At 52.0% G+C, this 23908-nt stretch overlaps 1 protein-coding gene across 8 annotated transcripts in view; it reads left to right on the top strand.

Moving 5' to 3' along the window:
* Positions 1–17054, top strand: part of LOC119860138 (nitric oxide synthase 1 adaptor protein) — a 184376-nt gene extending 167322 nt beyond the window's left edge. For all 8 annotated transcript variants that reach the window (XM_043490570.1, XM_043490572.1, XM_043490569.1 and 5 more), the window contains 2 exons: positions 12904–13219; positions 14889–17054. In XM_043490570.1, coding sequence (XP_043346505.1) covers positions 12904–13219; positions 14889–15402 — 830 coding nt within the window. In that variant the 3' untranslated portion in view covers positions 15403–17054. The remainder of the gene's footprint in view (positions 1–12903; positions 13220–14888) is intronic.
* Positions 17055–23908: the final 6854 nt, after the last annotated feature.

The raw sequence follows: 23908 nt of genomic DNA, 5'->3' as shown, positions 1-23908 counted from the left end.
GCTCTCAGCTTCACAGCTAGATCTGCTTCCAGGAGGAGAACACTGGTGCCATCCTATTCCTTATTCATAGAATGGCCAGGTGAGGTACATGCCAGCTACAGCAGGCCTTTGAGTAGCTTGCCCCTTTAGAAGAGCAGGGTTCCCTCCCCCAGCACTCCTTGCTGCAAGCCGTCCTCACACACTCCCCTGGCAAGTGCAACACCTTGTGCTTTATTGACAGTGCCATAACAAGTGCTTCTGCCCTGTGAGGCTTTTATACTTTCCCCAGAGAGAGAGGGGAGAGCTCATCTCTCTGAGATCCTGAGCTTCTCTGGCCCTTTCTTCAAGCAGCTCTTCCTGCCTCTCTTTTAACTGTTTCCAGCTGACAAACTGAATCACCAGCTAATTAGCTAATCACATAACAATGACCATACTGGGTCAGACCATACTGGGTCTAGCCCAGTATCCTATCTTCCGACAGTGGCGGGTGCCAGGTACTTCAAAAGGAAGTGAACAAAAGAGGGCAATGATTGAGTGTTGTCCAGTCCCAGTTTCTGGCAACCAGAGGTTTAGTGACACCCAGAGCATGTCCCCCGACCAATAGCTATTGATGAACCTATCCTCCATGAACTTACCTCATTCTTTTTTGAACCCTGTTATAGTTTTGGCCTTTACAACATCCCCTGGCAAGAAGTTTCACAGGTTGACCATGCATTGTGTGAAGAAGTACTTCCTTATGTTTGTTTTAAACCTGCTGCCTGTTAATTTCATCAGGTGACTCCTGTTTCAGATGCTATTGAAGGGATAAATAACACTTCCTTATTCACCTTCTCCACACCAGTCATGATTTTATACACCTCTATCATATCCCTCTAGTCATCTCTTTCCTAAGCTGAACAGTCCCAATCTCCCTCTTGAGATGGAAGCTGTTCCATACCCCTAATCATGTTTGTTGCCCTTCTCTGTACCTTTCCCAATTCCAATATATCTTTTCTGAGGTGGGGTGACCAGAACTGCCATGCAGGTACATTCAAGGTGCAGGTGTACCAGGGATTTCTATAGTGGCATTATGATATTTCCTGTCTTATTATCCATCCCTTTCCTAATATTCCTAACGTTCTGTTATCTTTTTTGGCTGCTGCTGCACATTGATACTCCTAGGGAAATTCTGCGCCACTGCGGCACAGCAGAAAAATGCCTCCGCCCACCCCACCCCCCGCAGCTTTTCTTTGCTTCCTTGTGGAAAATGGTTTCTATGGGGAAGCAAAGAGAAGCTGCACCAGTGCTTGCTCACTGCTCCTGATAGGTCTGTTCAGAGCTGTGCAGCCAGGGGGAGAGGTAAATCACTGGGGGGAAAGGGAGGTCTGGGGATGCCCCAGCCACCCAGGGACATTAGTCCCAGCTGGGCAGAGGGGAGATGGAGTTCCTCTTCCCCCTTCTCTGCACATAGCAGCCAAGGCTGGGTCAGATCAAGCCCCAGAAACTTCCCCTGGCTGCAGGAAGCTCTGCACCTCAGTGGGGGTCCAAGTGCAGGGGTTGAGGCTCAGTGGAGGGATTGGGTGCAGGAGGGTGGACGGACAGGAGGAGCAGCTCCCTTGTACAGTGACTCCCTCCCCTCACCCACACACCCAGAACCCTCTCACACCGAGCCCCCCTGCATCAGGAGCCCCCTGGGGCCAGAATCTCCCCTTCAAGCCCCCCAACCTCTATTCAACTGAGCCTCACCCCCACTACAGGAGCCCACCACACCTGTACCCCCACCCCACTGATCCCCAACTAACTGCACCCTGACCCCCCGAACCTAGCAAGCCTCACTCCCCCAGCCCCTCCACCCCACACTGAGCCCTAACCACTTTCACCTGGACTTATCTGTAGAGTTCCATTCCCCCTGCACCCAGAACCATGCACTGAGCCCCTGTTCATCCAGATTCCCCCTGCATCCAGACCTCCCACCGAGCTGCCCGCACCCAGAGTGCGCCACACAGAACCCTAGTACTCTTGAGGGAATTCTATGCCAAAAAATTAAAACATTTAAAATTCTGTGAAATTCTGCATATTTTAATTGTCAAAATAACACAGAAACACAATAACAATATAATCACACCATTTTCAATTATTTTGGTAATAATAATTGTCAGCAAATTGAAAATGGTGTGATTATATTGTGTTATTCTGACAAATAAAATACGCAGAATTTTGCAGAATTTTTAAATATTGTGCACAGAATTTTTAATTTTTTGGTGCAGAATTCCCTCAGGAGTAACATTGAGCAGATGTTTTCAAAGAATTATCTGCCACGCCGAGACTTTTCTTGAGTGATAACAGCTAATTTAGAATCCATCATTGTGTATATATAATTGGGATTATGTTTTGCAATATTCATTACTTTGCACTTATGAACTTTGAATTTCATCTGCCATTTTGTTGCCCAGTCACCCAGTTTTGTAAGATCCCTTTGTAACTCTTTGCAGTCTGCTGTGGACTTGAACTATCTTGATTAATTTTGTATTGTCTGCAAACTTCGCCACCTCACTGTTCACTCACTTTTCCAGATCATTTATGAACAGCACAGGTCCCAGTACAGACCCCTGGGGGACCCTGCTATTTACCTCTCTCCTTTCTGTAAAGTGAACATTTATTTCTACCCTTTGTTTCCTGTCTTTAAGCAATTACTGATCCATAAGAAGACCTTCCCACTTATCCCATGACCTCTTACCATTGTCAATTCTTGGCTGTGTTGTGTTCTCTCTGTGTGCTGCACCAGCTTTGTGAGGTAGCTGGCCTAGCAGACCTTGATCATACTGCCCAAGAAGACCACAGACTCAGTTCGGTAGCAAAGGCACTTGGCCAGATTTATTGCCAACAAAGCACAGCTAAGTGCTCGGCAGACTCTACAGGGCCTCTAACATGCCTGTGCCCATCACAATGGACTCAGCTCAGTGAGCGACTGAACCTTCCTCTCCCACCTCTGCCAGACAAAGACATCCCCTTAGCAACCCCTCTTTTATACAGTGATACAAACCAATGACATATTGGGCCTCTGACGTGGCTAGTTATCATCATTTACCTTGTACCTGTTGGTTCGATCAAAACATCTCTCTCCATCACACTGTCATCCTGACCTTATCTTTAGGAGGGGTCAGTGCGTCCCTGTTATTTTCAGGGAGTATGTTTATACCATACTTGGTATCGGGGTGTTCTGGCACCATCCTTCTGGAATGTGTTTATATGCACCCCCTGTACCTAGCACTTCTTAGGAGTTTTTGCAATACTAGCACTGTTTTTGCCAAGTTCATGTATCGGATAGTGAATCTTCAAGCAGGCATGTCTTGTAACAGGGCCTGGGTTTTGCTCATAGCCTGACTCTTGCTAACTTGGCTTTATAGTATCAGGGCCTGACTTTAATTCAGGCCTTAGGCCTCATACCAGGCCCTTTATACCAGGTCTCATGTCTCAGGCTCTCTCTTTCTACTGCATTTACTTTGCTTAAAAGCCTTCGTGAGGGACCTTGTCAAAGGCTTTCTGAAAGTCTGAGTTCACTAGATCCACTGGATCATCCTTGTCCATGTGTTTGTTGACCTCCTCAAAGAATTCTAGTAGATTGGTGAGGCATGATTTCCCTTTAAAAAGCCATACTGACTCTTCTCCAACAAAATGTGTTCATCTATGTGTCTGATAATTCTCTTCTTTACTATAGTTTCAACTAATTTGCCTGATACTCAAGTTAGCTTAACAGCATGTGATCTGTAGCTGTTAAGAAAGCATCTGGAGCCTTTTTTAAAAATGGATGTTACATTAGCCACCCTCCAGTCATCAGGTCCAGAGACTGGTTTAGGTGATAGGTTACATACCACAGTTAGTAGTTCAGCAAGTTCATATTTGAGTTCCTTCAGAACTCTTGGGTGAACACTATCTAGTCCTGGTGACTTATTACTACTTAATGTGTCAGTTTGTTCCAAAATCTCCTCTAATCTGGGACAATTCCTCAGATTTATCACCAAAAAGAATGTATCAGATGTGGGAACCTCCCACACAGCCTCTGCAATGAAGACTGATGCAAACAGTTAGCGTCACTACAATGGCCTTGTGTTCCTTAGTACTTAAACTATTGCCTCTCACTGCCACACCCCTACAGACCTGCACCCTTGGTTCTCCTTCCCCACTTCTTCAGAGCGTGTTCTGGGGTTACTGGCTATGAGGCAGGAACAGAGAGGCTGACCTCCAGATGTGGTCAGGGCATGGCCCTTTCTATGTTCTGATCCGTGCATTGAGATTTTATGACTCGGTCCATGGGCTGTGCTCACTCAGGGTTCTGACTTGGGACCTGGGTCAGAGACATTGCGGGGGCAGGGAGCTCTCTCTGGAGGCTTCTGGAAGAGCTGCAGTTACTGCCCAGGGCCTGTAGCCCTGGCTGGGGAGGGCTCTGCGGCAGAGCACAGCTCCACCAGGCTGGTTCCTGTCCCGCTGGAGAGAACTGCCCAATGCTGGTGGGGTTGGGGCGCACTGGGCTGTATAGAGCCGGGTGCATGCACTTGAGTATCTGTAAGCATGCCAGCAGGTGCACAGATAGGACCTCATGGCTGAGTTTTTAGAAGCCCTTAGTGGTAGCTGTGGAACAGGCAGAGTCATTTCCAGTTCCCCTGGTGTGGACAAGGCTTGGTACCAGCGGGTGGAGGGGGGGCACTGCTGGCAGCTATGTTAGGGAGCAAAGGGCAGGCTGTTGGATCCAGAAGAGCCAGAGCACCCCCGACCCGCCCTCAGTCGTCACCTGGAGGGAGCCCGGGAAAGGTGGATGCTGACTTCTATCCAGAAAGTCTTCGTTTTCTCTGATGCAACAGAGAGTTGATACTAGGTTCTCTAATCCTTTAACCTTCTCTTCCAATATGGAGACAAGCTTGCACTTCGTACAGACAATTGGGATATTGTTCGAGCATGCAGGGGTGTAATCAGGAAGGCCAAAGCACAATTGGAGTTGCAGCTAGCAAAGAATGTGAAGGGTAACAAGAAGGGTTTCTACAGGTATGTTAGCAACAAGAAGGTCAGGGAAAGTGTGGGACCCTTACTGAATAGGGGAGGCAACCTAGTGACAGATGATGTGGAAAAAGCTGAAGTACTCAATGCTTTTTTTCTGCCTCGGTCTTCACAGACAAGGTCAGCTCTCAGATTGCTGCAGTGAGCAACACAGTATGGGGAGGTGAGCAGCCTCCTCAGGTTAAGGAAATAACAGGTTAAGGACTGTTCAGAAAAGCTGGATATACACACATCCATGGGGCCAGATGCACTGCATCCAAGGGTGCTGAAGGAGTTGGCAGATGTGATTGCAGAGCCATTAGTCATTATCTTTGAAAATTTGTAGCTATCAGGGGAGGACCCGGACAACTGGAAAAAGGCAAATATAGTGTCCATCTTTAAAAAAGGACAGAAGGAGAATCTAGGGAACAAAAGAGTGGTCAGCCTCACCTCGGTCCCTGGAAAAATCATGGAGCAGGTCCTCAAGGAATCCATTTTGAAGCATTTGGAGGAGAGGAAAGTGATCAGGAACAGTCAATATGGATTCACCAAGGGCAAGTCATGCCTGACCAACCTGATTGCCTTCTATGATGAGGTAACTGTGACACGTCACAGAAGCCCCCTTGGGACTGCCTCCTAATATGCTGAGACTACCTCTAAGCCCATTTTCCCTGGTAGCTTGGGACGTGAATACCTAGCCTGGTTGTGCCAGACATGCTAGCCTGCTACAGACACAGACCCAGGTCTGAACCACATTCCCCAAAAGTTGCAGGCTTAACTGAAAACAGCTTAAGAAGTGCTCCTGTCTCCAACACCCAGATACCCAGCTCCCAATGGGATCCAAACCCCAAATAAATCCGTTTTACTCTTATACAAGGTAAACTCATAAATTGTTCGCCCTCTATAACACTGATAGAGAGATATTCACATCTGTTTGCTCCCCCAGGAATTAATTACTTGCTCTGGGTTAATTAATAAGTAAAAAGTGATTTTATTAAATATAAAAAGTAGGATTTAAGTGGTTCCAAGTAATAACAGACAGAACAAAGTAAATTACCAAGCAAAATAAAACAAGAACACGCAAATCTAAGCCTAATAGAGTAGGAAACTAAATGCAGGTAAATCTCACTGTCAGAGATGTTCCACTAAGCTTCTTTCACAGACTAGACTCCTTCCTAGTCTGGGTCCAACACTCACTCACACGACCATAGTTACTGCCCTTTGTTCCAGATTCTTTCAGGCATTTCTTTGGGGTGGAGAGACTATCTTTTGAGCCAGCTGAAAACAAAATGGAAGGGTTTCCCAGGGCCTTATACAGTCTTTCTCTTGTGGATAGAAACCCCTTGTGTTCTCTTGTGCAGAATCACAGCTACAAAATGGAGTTTTGGAGTCACATGGGCAAGTCACATGTCCATGCATGACTCAGTTCTTTACAGGCCAATGCCATTGTTAACATGTTAATTTGAAGGTTCCCAGAAAAGCTCAGATGTGGATTGGCATCTCTCAAGGTCCATTGCGAGTTAAGTATTCCTAATTATTTGAATAACCCTTTCACACTATGCTGACCAAATATGCCTTATGTGCCTCCTACAGCAAACACTTTAAATACAAGCATAGAGCCAGCGTTCATAAATTCAGATATAAAAATGATACATGTATACGAATAGGATGAATACATTCAGTAGAACATAACCTTTGCAAAGATTTGTTACATGACATATCTAACGTAAAATATATTCCAATTATGTCATATTTACACTCATAAGCATATTTCTATAAAGCATTATGGGGTGCAATGTCACAGTAACTGGCTCTGTTAATATGGGAAAAGCAGTGGATGTGATATAAAGCTTTTGATACAGTCTCCCACGGTATTCTTGCCAGCTAGTTAAAAAAGTATGGATTGGATGAATGGACTATAAAATGGATAGAAAGCTGGCTAGATTATCGGGCTTATTGGGTCGTGATCAACAGCTCGATGTCTAGTAGGCAGCTGGTATCAAGCAGAGTGCCCCAGGGGTTGGTCCTGGGGACAGTTTTGTCCAACATCTTCATTAATGATCTGGATGATAGGATGGTTTGCACCCTCAGCAAGTTCGCGGATGACACTGTGCGGAGAGGTAGATATGCTGGAGGGTAGGGATAGGGTCCACAGTGACCGAGACAAATTGGAGGATTGGGCCAAAAGAAATCTGATGAGGTTCAACAAGGACAAGTGCAGAGTCTTGCAGTTAGGATGGAAGAATCCCATGCACTGCTACAAGCTGGGGACCGACTGCCTAAGCGGCAGTTCTGCAGAAAAGGACCTGGAGATTACAGTGAACGAAAAGCTGAATATGAGTCAATAGTGTGCCCTTGTTGCCAAGAAAGCTAACAGCATATTGGGCTGCGTTAGTAGGAGCATTGCCAGCAGATCAAGGGAAGTGATTATTCCCCTCTATTCAGCATTGGTGAGGCCACATCTGGAGTATTGCGTCCAGTTTTGGGCCCTCTGCTACAGACCGGATGTGGACAAATTGGAGAGAGTCCAGTGGAGGGCAAGGAAAACGATTAGGGAACTGGGGCATATGACTTATGAGGAGAGGCTGAGGGAACTGGGCTTATTTAGTCTGCAGAAGAGGAGAGTGAGGGGGGATTTGATAGCAGCCTTTAATTACCTGAAGGGGTTTTCCAAAGAGGATGGAGCTCTGCTGTTCTCAGTGGTGGCAGATGACAGAACAAGGAGCAGTGGTCTCAAGTTGCAGTGGGGGAAATCTAGGTTGGATATTAGGAAAAACTATTTCACTAGGAGGGTGGTGAAGCACTGGAATTGGTTACGTAGGGAGATGGTGGAATCTCCATCCTTAGAGATTTTTACGGCCCTGCTTGACAAAGCCCTGGCTGAGATGATTTAGTTGGTGTTGGTCCTGCTTTGAGCAGGGGATTGGACTAGATGACCTCCTGAGGTCTCCTCCAACCCTAATCTTCTATGATTCTAAGCTGCTCTGAAATCCGAATCAGAGTATTCACATGGGGCTTTGGACCAGTCTGAACAGCCGTGTAAGTGAAACTGGTGCAGCTCTCCCATACAGACGTGGTCTTAGCCCCAGGTAGTGTAGCACGTTGGCACTTCCCACTTCTTCCTGACTTCTGCCGGGCAATTGTGGCTGCAGACAGCGATCTAGGGAGGAACTGCCCACCCTCAAGTGTCGGCCCAGTAAGAAGAGCAGTCTCATGGCTGCACCACGGTGCCTGCTGCGTGACGTGCTACAGACATGTCTGTTTATCGCTGATGCCCAGCTGCTAGCCAAAACTATCTCGCTGGGTCTGCCTAGCCCACTGAGCAGTGGTGCCAGCAGAGGGCACTGCCGGGGCTGGCTCCGGGGGAGGTGTGCCACACAGACAGATTCCAGGAGGCTCATGGGTGCAGTGGGGGGAGACTAGGGACTTCCCTCCAGAGACACCAAGCTGTCTGCTCTGGAAATCACTTTGCTTTGTTTGCAACCTGCTTCCCAAGTCATGTTCAGTCTCAGGTAAGAGCTGATCCTGCTGAGTCCCCTGCACCCGTGTATCTGTATCAGGATGAGCAGGCCTCCCCCCCGCCTTCCTCCTGCCCTCCACCCACCATTCACCCTCGGCCCCAGGTGGCACTGAGCTGCAAGCTGTCTGTTGCAGTGCCCCAGGGTGCCTGTCTATTCCCAGTCAGTCTGAGATGGGGGCCCAGGTGCAGCTCTCTGCTCCTAGGAGGAGCGTCACCAGCCAGCCAGAAGTCTGGAGTTCTTCGGGTACCCACCAAACAAGGGGCAGGCTGAGAGCAGCCCAGCCTAGCTCTGAAAGGGTCTAGCACAAGGCCCATCCTGTGGCTGAGGCTAACTGGCTGGTGCACTCTGGGGAACACAAGAGCTCCCTGTTCTACTGGCTTGTCTCTATCCATGCTGGGTTTCTGAGACAGGGACGCTGCCTGGAAGAGATTTGGCCAGTCTCGGCTAAGCCAGAACCCCAGGAGGATCTCTGTGCTTAACGTTGTCACTCCCCGCCCCCCGCACACAGATCTGGCCCTGCTGAAGGTGCCCCATTGGAAACAGCAGTTAAGCAGTCAGAGCAGCAACAGTGTCCCCCTCCCCTTCCCTGCCTCCTATGCTCCATGGCTGTCTGCCACCAGGACGTTGGGCAGCTGAAGGCTTTCAGATCAGCAGAGGCAGGGAGCAGGGAGAGGACAGAGGGACCTAGAGGCAGGGAGAGACCGGTGACTGATTTGTCACACAGAGACTCTTTCTTCCTAGGAAGGTCATGGGCCCTGGGCTGTATGGGAGCCTGGAACAGGCTGCCAGACATTAGAGCAGCCAGAGGCCACTCTGATTTCTGCCAGGGGGCATTTTGGCAGTCAGCGCAGCCTAAAGATGGGTGTGCAGTACAGTCCGATCCTGGGCCTGTGCATGTCCCCCTTTGCCTGGATGGCTCCTGCCTGGACCAGGTTACTTGGACAGAGCCCAAGGGCTGTGCTCGGGGAGAGGTGGCTGCTGTGAGTGGCCAGGCTGTTCTCAAGCAGCTGAGAAACCCACAGGCTGATTCCCCCGTGCAGACTCTGGGCTGGCTGAAATGGCCCCTCTCCTGTAGCACTGAGTCTCATTGCTGCCAGGGTCTTGTCAGCCGGCTGACCTGAGCTGGCTTGTTTGTGAAACCCAGGAACAGATGCTGAGAAGGGTTGCTGAGAGGGGTTGTTTGCAATAACAGCTGTTTGCCTCACAAACCAGACTCTTCTCCTAGCGCCCCCATGGCCCTCTACAAAGAAGAGGAGGGAGCACGTTTCCCATGTTACAGATGGGGAAACTGAGGCACAGATCAGGGGAGTGACTTGCCCCTTGTCACCTTGGGATTGGTGGCCAAGTTGGGAACAGAATGCAGGCTGCATGACTTCCAAGCTAGCACCTAGCTTGTGAAGCATGCCTCCCCTATCCACAGGAGGTCTGTATTCGCCAGTGAATGGAGGGGAGCGAAGAGTGTGTCTAGTGGCTGGCGCACAGCTGGGTGATGGGTCCTCTGGGTTCTGCCACTGACTCACCATTGGGCCTTGGGCAAATCCTGAGGCCCACCCAGATTTTCACAAGTGGCCAGTGGTTTGGGGTACCGCAGTGGAGTGCTCTCAGGCTCTGTTCTGCACAAGTGCCCTCCTGCCCAGCTTCTGTGGGCATCTCAGTGCCACTGAGGAGCAAAGTCTGGGTACCAAGTCTCCATGCCATTCCAAGTTCCTGACCCTGCCCATTCCAAGGGAACAAGCACCCTCAGCCAGTGCCAGAAGGCCCTCCAGGGGCCCAGCGCCCCGCCCCAGAAGCCAGGGCCAGGCTGAGGGAACCAGAGAGCTTTCTGGGAACATCAGCCTTTCAGTGTTTGTCTAATGGGGTATATCTCTAATGCCAGGCTTTCATGGGCTGCTGGCATGCCCATTAGGGCAGTGCCTGGGGCTGGGGCTGCGGGAGCTGGAGAAGGGCCGAGCACCACACAGGTCCATGCTATGGCTCCTCTCAGCCTCCCACAGTGACCCCCGTGCTGCCTGTGGTGATGCCCAGCCCTGCTTGGCACAGTGCAGCCACCCTCTTGCCCAGTGTCACTGGTCACAGGACCCACCAGTAACCCCGGCTGTGGGACCTGCTGCGCCAAGGAACCGAGCTGAATGTCCTTACATGCATCCTCCAGTTCCACGGCATGTCAGCAGTGACACAAGAGTCACTGCTCTTTTCTTTCCCTGGCCCATGGCTCATGCCCACCAGGCGGGTAAATCCTCCTAGGGCACTGGAGTGCCTGACAGTGACAGTAACACTTGAGCTGGTAGCACGAGGCTCTGCAGCCATGGGGCAGGGCCAGCCTCTTGGACTTGGGGCCTGCTACTGGGCATGCAGACCTGAGTGACAGGGAGGGGTGCAGAGCCCCAGCTAGGGGGCAGTGGCTGCCACTGACATTAGGGCTCTGCCCTGCCATGTACTGGGCAGAAGCGTTTGTAGCTTCTAGGCCCAGAGCAATGCACCTCTGTGTCTGACAAGAGCCCCATCTCGCTGGGAAGCCTGCATGTGCCAACCCTGTGCATGTGCCACCCCTCTGCCTATGTGCCATCCCCTTCCATGTCCACCACCTCCCCACACGTCAACTCCTCCATGCACGCCACCCCTTGCCTGCATGCCAACCACTCCCGGCATGCCAACACCTGCCTGCATGCTGCCCCCTGCCCATGTGCTGCCCCCTGCCAGCATGCCACTGCCCCTTGCCTATGTGCCAACTGCTCCCCACATGAAGCACTTAAAAGAGAGGAAAGTGATCAGGAACAGTCACCATGGATCCACCAAGGGCAAGTCATGCCTGACTAATGTAATTGCCTTTTATGATGAGATAACTGTCTCTGTGGATAAGGGGAAAGCAGTGGATGTGTTATTCCTTGACTTTAGCAAAGCTTTTGACATGGTCTCCCACAGTATTCCTGCCAGCAAATTAAAGAAGTATGGGCTGGATGAATGGACTATAAGGTGGATAGAAAGCTGGCTAGATCATTGGGCTCAATGGGTAGTGATCAATGGCTCCATGTCTAGTTAGCAGCCGGTATCAAGCGGAGTTCCCAAGGGTTGGTCCTGGGGCCAGTTTTGTTCAGTATCTTCATTAATGATCTGGAGGTGGTGTGGATTGCACCCTCAGCAAATTTGCAGATGATGCTAAATTGGGAGGAATGGTAGGTATGCTGGAGGGTAAGGATAGAATACAGAGGGATACATAATACAAATTAGAGGATTGGGCCAAAAGAAATCTGATGAGGTTCAACAAGGACAAGTGCAGAGTCCTGCACTTAGGACAGAAGAATCCCATGCACTGCTCCAGACTAGGGACTGAGTGGTTAGGCAGCAGTTCTGCAGAAAAGGACCTAGGGGTAAAGTAGACAAGAAGCTGGATATGAGTCAACAGTGTGCCCTTGTTGCCAAGAAGGCTAAAGCAGATTGGGCTGTATAAGTAGGAGCATTGCCAGCAGATCAAGGGACGTGATCATTCCCCTCTATTCGGCATTGGTGAGGCCTCATCCGGAGTACTGTGTCCAGTTTTGGACCCCATACTACAAGAAGAATGTGGAAAAATTGCAAAAAGTCCAGCAGAGGGCAACACAAATTATTAGGGGGCTGATTTATGAGGAGAGGCTGAGGGAACTGGGATTATTTAGTGTGCAGAAGAGAGGGGCGGGGGGATTTGATAGCTGCTTTCAACTATCTGAAGGAGGGTTCCAAAGAGGATGGATCAAGACTGTTCTCAGTGGTAGCAGATGACAGAACAAAAAGTCTGAAGTTGCAGTGGGGGAGGTCTAGGTTGGATATTAGGAAAATCTTTTTCACTAGGAGGATGGTGAAGCACTGGAATGGTTACCTAGGGAGGTGGTGGAATCTCCTTCCTTTGAGGTTTTTAAAGCCAGGCTTGACAAAGCCCTGGCTGGGATGATTTATTGGAGTTGGTCCTGCTTTGAGCAGGGGGTTGGACTAGATGACCTCCTGAGGTCTCTTCCAACCCTGATATTCTATGATTCTATGCCACCCCCTGCCTGTGTGCCAATCGATCCATGTGTGCCACCCACTGCCCATATGTCACCCTCTGCCTGCATGCCAACCACTCCATGCATGCCAGCTGCTGCCCACATGCCATTCCCTCCACACTCACGCCAGCCCCTTCCTGCACACTGCCCATGTGCCACCTACTCCTCACATGCCAACCACTCTATATGTGCCACCCCATCCCTGCACACCACCCCCTGCCTGCGCACCAGCCACTGCCCGCATGCCACCCATGCACCAGCCCCTCCAGACATGCCATCTCCTCCTCATACACCAGCCACTGCCCGCGTACCATGTGCTTGCCCCTCTGCGCCCTTCCCCTGTGCACCAACCCATCCACTCTTCTCTTCTCTTCCAGTTGACCAAAGCATGTTTGAGAATTCAAACACAGCCCCCACGCCAAAGCTGCAGCTCAGCCAGTCTGTCTCCAAAGCCTTGCTGGGTCCCGCCCTTGAAGGTCTGCCAGCTGCAGCTGAGCCTGGACTGTGGGTGGGGAGCAGCCAGCACCTCAAGAACCTGAGCAAGGCTGTCGGGGCCAAAGTCAACGACTTCCTGCGCCGGAAGGAGCCCGCCAGTCTGGGCGAGGTGGGAGTGACCGAGGTCAATGCCAGCGTGGGGGCCAAGCTGTCGGGCGGGACGCTTGCACTGCTGGGGGACCAGGCCCATGGTGCAGGGTGAGTCTCCCCTCAGGTGCTGGCTGGCTGACTGAATGCTGATATCTCCCCACCCCACCCCTGCAGCTGGAGCACATGCTGGGCCTGCAGGGCAGTGCTGCAGCCATGGCACAATGGCCCTCGTGCATGCCCTGCCCTTCCCCCTCCAATGGCACCTGGGACAGGCTAGCTGCAGGGAGCCCTTCCTGCTGAGAGGGGGTGACTCCTGGCCCAGATTGGGACTCACTGCAATGTCCGAGGAGGAGGGGTGCTGTTGCACAAGGGCAGAGCTGTGCAAGGAAAGGTACAGGGTCCTGCCCTCCAGCCCAGGGCTGCTTTAGCCCCTTTCCCATGAACCCATCCCTACACTGAAGCTCCATCTCTCAGTTGGAAGCAAGGGCTGTACCCCTCTCTAGGGCCGGCAGCAGGAACAGACGCATCCCAAGATGGCAGGGAGGGATTTGAAGCAGTGGGTGGACACAGTGAAGAAAAGCAGCCCTAGGAACTATTTGATTTACTGAATTATTTCTACACCAGTAGTTTCTGCTTCCAGAGCCTGCCTGTCCAAGGGGCCTTCACAGCAGCACCCTACAAATGGGAAACTGAGGCACAGAGTGGCTTGCCCAAGGTCACACAGGGAATCTGTAGCAGAGCAAACAATTGAACCCAGGTGTCCTAAGATAGCATCCTCTCCTGGCCCTCTTTCCTCTCTGCCATTCAGTCTGTGTGGTCAACACTCAGCAAGCACGAGTCGTCCTGCTGCTGGTAGTGTGCTTGTGTCTGTGTGATCTGATACCACACAGATGCCTTAGACCAGGGGTGAGCAAACTACGACCTGGGGGCCACATCCGGTCCTCCAGACATTTTAATCCAGCCCTCAAGCTCCTGCTGGGGAGGAGGGTCCAGGGCTTGTCCTGTTCTGGCAAGCCAGCCGTGGAGTGGGGTTGGGAGTTGGCCCCTCTCCACGCATGCCATGGCTCCACACGGCTCCCAGAAGCAGCGGCATGTCCCCACTCCAGCTCCTATGTGTACGGGCAGCCGGGGGCCACTGCACGCTGCCCCTGCCCCAAGTGCATCCCACGCAGCTCCCATTGGCCAGGAACCGCGGCCAATGGGAGCTGCAGGGGCAGTGCCTGCAGGATGGGGCAACATGCAGAGACACCTGGCCATGCCTCCACGTAGGAGCTGGAAGGGGGACATTCTGCTGCTTCCAGGAGCTGCTTGAGGTAAGTGCTGCCAGGACCCTGCACCCCTGCCTCCCTCCCAGGCCCCAACCCCCTGTCCCAGCTCTGATCCCTCTCCCACCCTCCAAACCCCTTGGTCCCAGCCCCACCCCAAAGCCCACACCCCCCAGCCAGAGCCCTCACCACTCCACCCCAACCCCCTGCCCAGAGCCCCCTCCTGCACCCTGAAATCCTCATTTCTGGCCCTACCCCAGAGCCTGCACCCCCTACCAGAGTCCTCACCCCCTCCCACATCCCAACCCCCAATTTCATGAGCATTCATGGCCCACCATACAATTTCCATACCCAGATGTGGCCCTCAGGCCAAAAAGTTTGCCTACCCCTGCCTTACACCCCATCAAGCTGGCTCAGCCCTTGGATGGGAGCGCATCCAGGGAAACCTCGGGCAGCTGTCAGCACCGTGTCGGGTATTATTGTCGCTCACCGAGGGGCCATTGTGCTTGCAGGCGTATGCTGTTGGAAACCTTTCCCCGGCTCGACCCGCCACCCCCGGCAGCCAAGAAGCGCACACCCCGGGCTTTGAAGACCCCTCTGGATATGCTGATCTCCTCCCAGCCAGTGGTGAGCAGCCTGGAGTGCAGCACTGAAGCGCTACCAGAGCAAGGCCAGGAACACCCCAAGCAGGCTGCCCAGGGGGAGCAATGGAAGGTGGCGTGGGACATGTCTCAGCTACAGGGCAGTGCTGAGCTGGGTGCCCATGGCACAGCAGTGCCGAACGGGGACAGGCCCTCCCACAGCAGGGTTCTCTCAGTGCCTGACCTCATCCACGAGGAGAACCTGGAGGGCAAACTCAACGCTGCAGACAGGCGGACAGCCTCCCCGCCCTGCCCAGAGAAACCCGCCATCAGACTCAGTTGCCTGCTGGAGTACCAGCCCCCCGTGGATGACGGCCAGCCTGTGGCACAGCCCTCTGGCCTGGAGAATGAGGGGGCCCATCCAGACCTCCTGTCCTTTGAGTAGCAGCCCCCGTGTACCAGGGGAGTCAGCCACTTCCCCACTCAAGAACACCCCTCCCCATCTGCTGCATTGTGCCCCTTTGCCCTGCAGGCATGGAGGTGGAGAGGGGGCATGCTGACTGCATTCTTGGGGCGCTCAGCAGTGACTCCTGTCCAGGGGGCTTGAAGAAAAGCCCAGCCCCTGCCTGCTTGTCCCCTCAAACAATGGAAGGGTGGGGGGGTGATCCTCGAGGCTGTCCACACAGTCACTGCCCATCCTCCCCGGGCCTTAGTGCAGGCCGTGCCAGTGAGCACTGCTCACCGTGGCCAGGCCAGAGCAGACACCCTGGGCGGGACTTCTGTTCTCTCCCATCAGGGTCTCCAGCCACACCCTGCACCCCCTGCCGCCCTTCTGTCCCGGTGCCTTTCTCTCAAGCAGCCCTGGGGCTGATGGCAGAGGCAGGCCATGTGCCATTTGCCGTAGGTCCCTCTCAAGTCCCTCACTACACGGTTCCTGCTCCTGCACTGGCCGACAGCGGTGCCTACATCTCCAGCAGCACTTTTCCCTGAGCTGTGCAGGGCATGGGGCACTGGGCCTGGTCTCTCAGGGGGAAGCCAGTCCACTCCTCGCACACAGACCGCCCCACTCTAGGGCTCCCTTGGGCTGCTCTAGTCCCTCTGGGCCACACCCCAACTGTAGGAGGGGCTGGTCTCTGCTGGGGGCTGGGAAAATGGAAATGACTTGATGATGGCTCATGTGCCTTGAAGGCCATGGCCCTGAGGCATAGCCCACAGGCCTGGTGTCGCCCACTTGTGCTGTAAAATGCCCAGTGGCTTTGCCAGCTGGGGCATGTGCTCTCTGTCAGCTACAGAGGCAGGGTATCCCATTTCTGCCTGGGGGAAATCTTCTCCCACTTGATCCATCCCTCTCCCAGCATGCACTGGGTACCACTGACAGGGCAGTCTCTGTCCTATGCCCCTTTCTTACACTGCACTGGTGCCAGCCCTGGAATTTCAGCCCTGGTTCAGACCCATTGCCTTGCCTGCACTGAGGGAAATGCACAGTTCCATTGCTGAGCTGACAGGAGGGGCAGGGGCAGAAGACCAGTCTTTTCAACTACTTTACAAATGAAGTTTTATGGGTAGAGACAGTTTTGTACCAGACAAATCCACCTCATCATCCTACTGAGGTAATGAGGCCATGGCTATTGATGGGCCCTTTAGTTTGGGAAACAGACACTATGAGTAATGTACTAGCCAGGCTGAGTGCCAGCTGCTGGGAGGATGTCCTCTTGATCTTTAATTCCCAGGGAAAGGGACCATCTGAAAATGAATGATACATACAAAAGAGTTCAATGACAGCTGCAATGTGCCAGGTGATTTTTGATACAAAATGAACCATGTATATGTGTGTAGATTCTGTATGTGTCCAAAGCTACCACACAAATAGAAATCTGTTTAGAAATATACAGCTTCTGTAAGTACCTATATAATGTATTACAGAAACACCAGAAAGTCTCTTTGTGTAATGAAGCAGTCTCCCACCACACTGATATTCTGAAAAGCCCAGAGTTAGCTCACTGTGCTTGGCGAGCCTCTCTTTATATCGTTTAGGATGTGTAGGTAATCTGGAGGAAATACATAGATTGCACAATAAAGACTTTTTCTTCAGTGTGATGAGTTTTCTCAAGGATAGCTGAGAACTGGGAAAGGGGCTTGTTCTTCGAGATGTGTTGCTCATGTCAATTCCATTTGAGATGTGCGTACACCCTGCACACTGCTGCTGGAGAATTTTCCCCCTGTAGTATCCGTAGGGCTGGCTCTGGAGGCCCACACTCATGTACTAGTATAAGGGGTGCCGCCAGCCCTGCACTTTCTCAGTTCCTTCTTGCTGCCCATGACAGTTGCTGGAACAGTGCTCTTGCTTCAGCAAACCTCTAGTGGTTTTTCCTCATTCTCGTTGTAAATCGTTGTTAGTAGTTGTTGTCACAGTTTAGTTTAGGACCGTTTCTCATTGTTAGTTAGTCCCCATACAGGACGTTGTTCCTCAGGTTTGTGGTGGGTCACTACCAATTTACGGTGCTCTGCTTCAGACTCTCAGCGGCCCCAAGAGTCTTCACGAAGTGTATGGCAGTAGTTGCTGCCTTCCTCAGACGTAGAGGAATACAGATTTTCCCATACTTCCCAATGACTGGCTGATAAAAGGCTGCTTGAAGGACCAAAGTTCAGAACAGCATCTCGGTGGCAATGACCACCTGCAGAGCTCTGGGCCTTCTCATAAACAAGCAAAAGTCGACACGGATCCCAGTGTAAAGGATGGAATTTATAGGAGCCATGCTCAAAGCTTCCCAAGCCCGGGCATTCCTCCCAGAAGCCAGGTTCAAAGCTATCACAGACTTGATCTCTGCTGTTAGCTCACCCACTGAAGGCTGCCCAGGATGTCTGCGGCTTCTGGGCTACATGGCGGCATGTACTTATGTCGTCCGACATGCACCTGCACCTCATACAGCTCCAGATGTGGCTTGCCTCGATCTTTTCACCAAGCAGACACCATCTAGGCTTGATCCTCACCATCCCAAGGTCAGTCCTAGCTTCCTGCCATGGTGACTGGACCCAGCGGCAGTCCACTCAGGTGTGCCCTTCGAGACCCGGCAGCCTGTGATAGTGCTGGTTATCTGACATGTCAGACCTGGGGTGGGGAGCCCACCTCAGCAACCTCAGGACTCAGAGTCTCTGGGCGAAAGACGAGCTGCTCCTCCACATAAACATGAGAGCACTCAGGGCAATCTGCTTGGCATGTGAGGTGTTCCTCCCACAGCTTGCCATGCAAGTGTTGACGAACAATACAGTGGCGATCTTTTATGTCAACAAGCATGGGGAGGCCTGCTCCAGTGTCCTTTTCAGGAAGCCCTCGAGCTAGGGAACTTCTGAGTGAAGCATTCTGTGATGGGTTTGGTCACAGGGATCCCCTTAGGACTGTCACCTGATGTGCTGAAATTACCTGTGAGCCCATTTTCCTTGCCAGCTTAGGACTCCAGAACCCTGCCTGGTTGAGCCAGACACGCTAGCCTGCTGCAATACAGACTCAAGATCTGAGCCACACCTGCAAAGCTGCAGACTTTAACCAAAAACAGCTCAACAGGTTACCTCTCCAGCACCCAGACAGCCAGTTCTCCATGGGATCCAAACCCCAAATAAATCCGTTTTACTCTGTAGAAAGCTTATACAGGGTACATTCATAAATTGTCCCCCTCTATAACACTGATAGAGAAATATGCACAGCTGTTTGCTCCCCCAGGTATTAACCCAGGGGTCCCAAACATGTAGCCCACAGCCCCCACCCCGGGTTTACCTAGAGCAGCTCCGGCCAGCCCGGCATGCACCGGGGGCAAGGACAGGCTCCCTTCCTGCTTGCTTGCCCTGCCCCCGCGCCACTCCAGGAAGCGGCCAGGACTTGGGGAGGGGGGCACAGAGGTCTGTGTGTTGTCCTGGCCGCTCCTCCAGGTACCTCCCCCGTAGCTCCCATTGGCCGTGGTTCCCCATTCCCAGACAATGGGAGCTGCAGGGGGCGGTGCCTGGAGGCGCGGCCAGGGCAACACACAAACCCCTGTGCGACTCTCCCCCCCCACCCAGGTCCTGGCCGCTTCCCGGAGTGGCACGGGGGCAGGGCAGGCAGGCAGGGAGCCTGCCCTGCCCCAGTGTGCGCCAGGCCGGAGCCCGCCCCCTGAACCTCTCCACCCCAACCCTCTGTTGCACCCCACACCCCTGCTGCACCCTGACCCCCTGCCCTGAGCCCCTGCCGCACCCTGCACCCCGGCCCCCTGCTGCACCCCGCACACTTCCTGCACCCTGAGCCCCTGCCGCACCCCTCCTGCACCCCAACCCCTGCCCTGAGCCCCCTGCTGCACCCTGCACCCCAAACCCCTGCCCTGAGCCCCCTGACATACCCTGCACCCCTCCTGCATCCCCTGGAGGCAGGGAGAGTGTGGATTTGGGGCGGGGATTTTGGGGAAGGGGTTGGAATGGGGGCAGGGAAGGGGTGGGAAGAGGTGGGGCAGGGGTGGGGCCTCATGGAAGGGGTGGAGTGGGGGCGGGGTCGGGGCAGCAGGGGGGTCAGTGATGCGGCCCTCGGGCCAATGTACTAGTCCTCATGTGGCCCTTGTGGTCATTTGAGTTTGAGACCCCTGTATTAACCACTGACTCTGGGTTTATTAATAAATAAAAGTGATTTTATTAAGTATAAATAGTAGGATTTAAGTCAGGAGTGGGCAAACTTTTTGGCCCGAGGGCCACATCAGGGTGTGAAACTGTATAGAGGGCCGGGTAGGGAAGGCTGTGCCTCCCCAAACAGCCTGGCCCCCGCCCCCTCCCACTTCCCACCACCTGACTGCCCCCCTCAGAACTCCTGACCCATCCAACCCCCCTGCTCCTTGTCTCCTGACTGCCCCCTCCCAGGACTCCCCACCCCAAACCACCCCTCCGGGACCCACCCCCTATCCAACCCACCTGCTCCCTGTCCCCGGACTGCCCCAACCCCTATCCACACCCCTGCCCCCTGACAGGCCACCCAGGACTCCCACGCCTATCCAACCCCCCCGTTCCCCATCCCCTGACCACCCCCCCGAGAACCTCCACCCCATCCAACTGCCCCCTGCTCCCTATCCCCTGACTGCCCCTCCGGGACCCCCTGCCCCTTATCCAATCTGCTGCTGCCACCCCCTCTTTACCATGCAGCTCAGAGCAGCAGGAGCTCGCCGTCCGGCTGGAGCCAGCCACACTGCCCGCGCGGCGTGCTGAGGCTGCAGGGGAGGGGGGACAGCAGGGGAGGGGCTGGGGGCTAAACCCCCAGCCAGGAGCTCAAGGGCCGGGCATAACGGTCCCGTGGGCTGGATGTGGCCCCCGGGCCATAGTTTGCTCACCTCTGATTTAAGTGGTTTGAAGTAATAACTGACAAAACAAAGTAAGTCAGAAAGAAAAATAAAACAAAACACGCAAGTCTAAGCCTAATACATAAAGAAACTGATTACAGGTAATATCTCACCCTCAGAGATGTTCTAAGAAGCTTCTTTCACAGACTAGACTCCTTCCTAGTCTGGGCCCAATCCTTTCCCCGGTACAGTCCTTGTTAGTTCCAGCAGACATCTCAGGTGGTAAGCAGGGATTTTCTCATGACTGGTAGCCTCTTTTGTCCTGTTCCACCCCCTTTTATAGCTTTAGCACAAGGCAGGAGTCTTTTGTCTCTCGTGGTCCTCACCCCTCCTTCTAAATGGAAAAGTACCAGATTTAAGATGGATTTCATTATCAGGTGATATGGTCACATGTCACTGTAAGATTCCTAGTCTCCATTCCCCATGGTCTGGCCCACACATACACAGGAAGACTTTCAAGTAACTAAGGCCATTTACAACTGATTGTTTCTGAAGCACCCTTAATGGCCTCCACTTAATACGTTTACATCAGTGATACAAGTTTATATATTGTCCTAACTCCAAATATAGAAATAATACATGCAAACCAATAAAATGAACACACTTAGTAAATTACAAGCTTTCTAATGACACCATACAAGGGGTATTTAGTGTAAAGAATATTCCAGTTATGTCATATTCATAAGCATATTTCCATAAAGCATATGCAGTGCAATGTCACACATTCCATCCACATAAAGGCCATGCACATTCCGGGGGAACAGAACTTGCTAGCAGATCGCCTCAGCAGGTCCTTTCTCCTCTCACCACAAGTGGTCTCTCCACCCGAAGGTAATCCATCAGTTGGGAACTCCCCAGGTGGGTCTGTTTGCCACAGCAAAGAACAAGAAGTATCACCTCTTTTGCTTGAGACTCGGCCTGGGCAGGGGCACACTATCAGATGCCTTCCTCCGTCCATGGTCAGACAGCCTGCTGTATGCTTTTCTGCCAATTCCTCTGGTTCACAAGGTGCTCCTGAAGATAAAAGCGGACAAGGCAAAGGTCATCCTGATCGCTCTGGCATGGCCTCACCAGCATTGGTTCAGCATGCTCCTGGACCTTTCAGTCTCAGTCCCATGGACTCTCCCACTCAGACCTGCCTTAATCTCACAGGATCAAGGATGGCACCTCCATCTGAACCTTGCAGGTCTACACCTGACAGCAGGGCTGCTTTATGGCTGAATCTGGAGAGGTGAGTGTGCTCTGAGCATGTGCAGCAGGTCTTGATAGGTAGTAGAAAACCCTCTATCAGGGCGACCTACTTAGTTAAGTGAAACGCTTCTTGTGCTGGGCAGTTGAGTGGGGTCTTTCTCTGATGCAGACTTCATTGCAGTCCATCCTAGACTACCTTCTCCAACTAAAGCCCCAAGGTCTGTCACTGTCTTCTATAAAAGTCCAATATTAGCATTTCATCCCCCATTTCGTCATGGCAGGTCAGTCTTCACACAGAAAATGACGGGCAGATTTATCAAAGGGCTGGAAAGTCTCTATCTGCAGGTTCGTGCCCCCATCCCAACTTGAGACTTGCATCTGATGCTGTCTAGGCTCACCGGACCACCCTTCGAGCCTTTGGCATCATGCTCCCTTCTGCTACTCCCCTAGAAGGTCACTTTCCTGGTGACGATTACTTTGGCAAGAAGGGTTTCTGAGCTATGGGCTTTAACCTCTGAATCCCCTTATACCACATTCTTCAAGTACAAGGTCCGGTTGTGTCCTCACCCAGCCTTTTTGCCCAAAGTGGTGTTGCAATTTCACATCAAACAGGATATCTTTCTGCCGATCTTCTGCCTGAAACCGCACAAGTCAGAAGAAGAATGGCATCTGCATTCTCTGAATGTAAGAAGGGCCCTAGCCTTTTATATTGACAGGACAAGACCCTGTCGCAAATCAACACAGCTTTTTGTTGCAGTAGCGGACAGGATGAAGGGTCTTCCAGTGTCAGCCCAGAGGATCTCCTCCTGGATCACAGACTGGATCTGAGCCTGCTACAAAAAAGGGGTCTCCACCTCCAACCGTTATAAAGGCACATTCCACAAGAGCGCAGGCATCCTCAGCAGCCTTCCTGGCATGTATACTAATATACGACATCTGCAGGGCCGCAACTTGGTCGTCAGTGCATATGTTTGCACTGCACTACGCCACCACCCGACAGGCCAGAGATTACACCAGCTTTAGCAGAGCAGTGTTGCAAGCCGCACGTCTGTGAACTCAGAGCCAACCTTTAGGGATGCTGCTTGTGAGTCACCTAACATGGAATCAACATGAGCAAGCACTTAAAGAAGAAAAAATGGTTATGTACCTCTCATAACTGTTGTTCTTCGAGATGTGTTGCTAATGTTCATTCCAAGACTGCCCTCCTACCTCGCCATCAGAATTGGTGGCAAGAAGGAACTGAGAGGGCGCAGGCTGGAGGCACCCCTTATACCACTGCATGAGCGCAAGCCTCCAGGGGTTGCGAGAGCCAGCACTATGGATACCACTAGGGGAAAAATCTCCAGCAGCGGTGCACGTAGTGCATGGAATCGACATGAGCAACACATCTAGAAGAACAAGTTACGGAAGGTAGGTAACTTTTTTTTACACACAAAACTGTGTTACAGACACAGATAGGAAGTGCCTGTGTAACGGACATTGCTGGTGCTGGATATGCCTACTCTTTGCTCCAGAGAGAGGTGCATCACACTCTACACAAACACACACACACATCTCTGACAAGATGTCCTTTTGGGTGGAGGGAGGGGGAGAAGTTCATCAGATCCAGCTTTGCTGATGAGTTCAAACCTGCACATGTGAGTAAGGGTGGGTAGATATCTCAGACCATAACAACAACAGACTCTCACTGAGACCTCGATCCCAAGCTTCACTTCATATGAGTCGCCTCATTGCCTTCAAATCCTGTGGTGGTGTTGAATTGGGGATGGGGGAATATACAGCTGCTCCCCAAACTTGTTCTCTCTGTCTCACACACACAAGCAGATCACTAGCTTTCACCCAGTGCAATAAAGCAGACAGCTGCATGTTCAGTAAGTATAGAATAGACAGTATTGCCAACCTGATCCATTTCAAAATAGCGAGTTGGGTACCGAAAAATCATGAGATTGGTTAAAAATCATCAAAAAAAAACCGAGGAGTAATTGTGGCATCTTAGAGACTCACAAATTTATGTGGGCATAAGCTTTTGTGGGCTAAAACCTACTTCATCAGATGCATGGAGTGGAAAATACAGTAGGAAGATACATATACATAGTAAATGAAAAGATGGGGGTTGCTGATACAGACTAACATGGCTACCACTCTGAAACCTGTTAAAAATCATGATATTTAAAAGAAATCATCAGTGTTGGGTTCTTTTTCTTGGTGTGCAGATTTCTGAGTCTTTAAGGATCGCTCAGGTCATGTTTTCAAACATTTCTCCACCACCTGGTGGGCTAGAAACTTATTTTTTAAATGAAAGTGGACACTCTCCCCTAATGACAGGTCTCCAGAACCTAAGGCCTTAAGAAACACAATTACCAGAATTGGCAACATAGGAGTCTCTGGAGGCACAGCGGATATGGGAATTGC

This window comes from Dermochelys coriacea, chromosome 8 (assembly GCF_009764565.3).
Source record: "Dermochelys coriacea isolate rDerCor1 chromosome 8, rDerCor1.pri.v4, whole genome shotgun sequence".
In the NCBI taxonomy this organism is placed as follows: domain Eukaryota; kingdom Metazoa; phylum Chordata; order Testudines; family Dermochelyidae; genus Dermochelys; species Dermochelys coriacea.
This window is presented reverse-complemented; position numbering and strand designations above follow the sequence as displayed.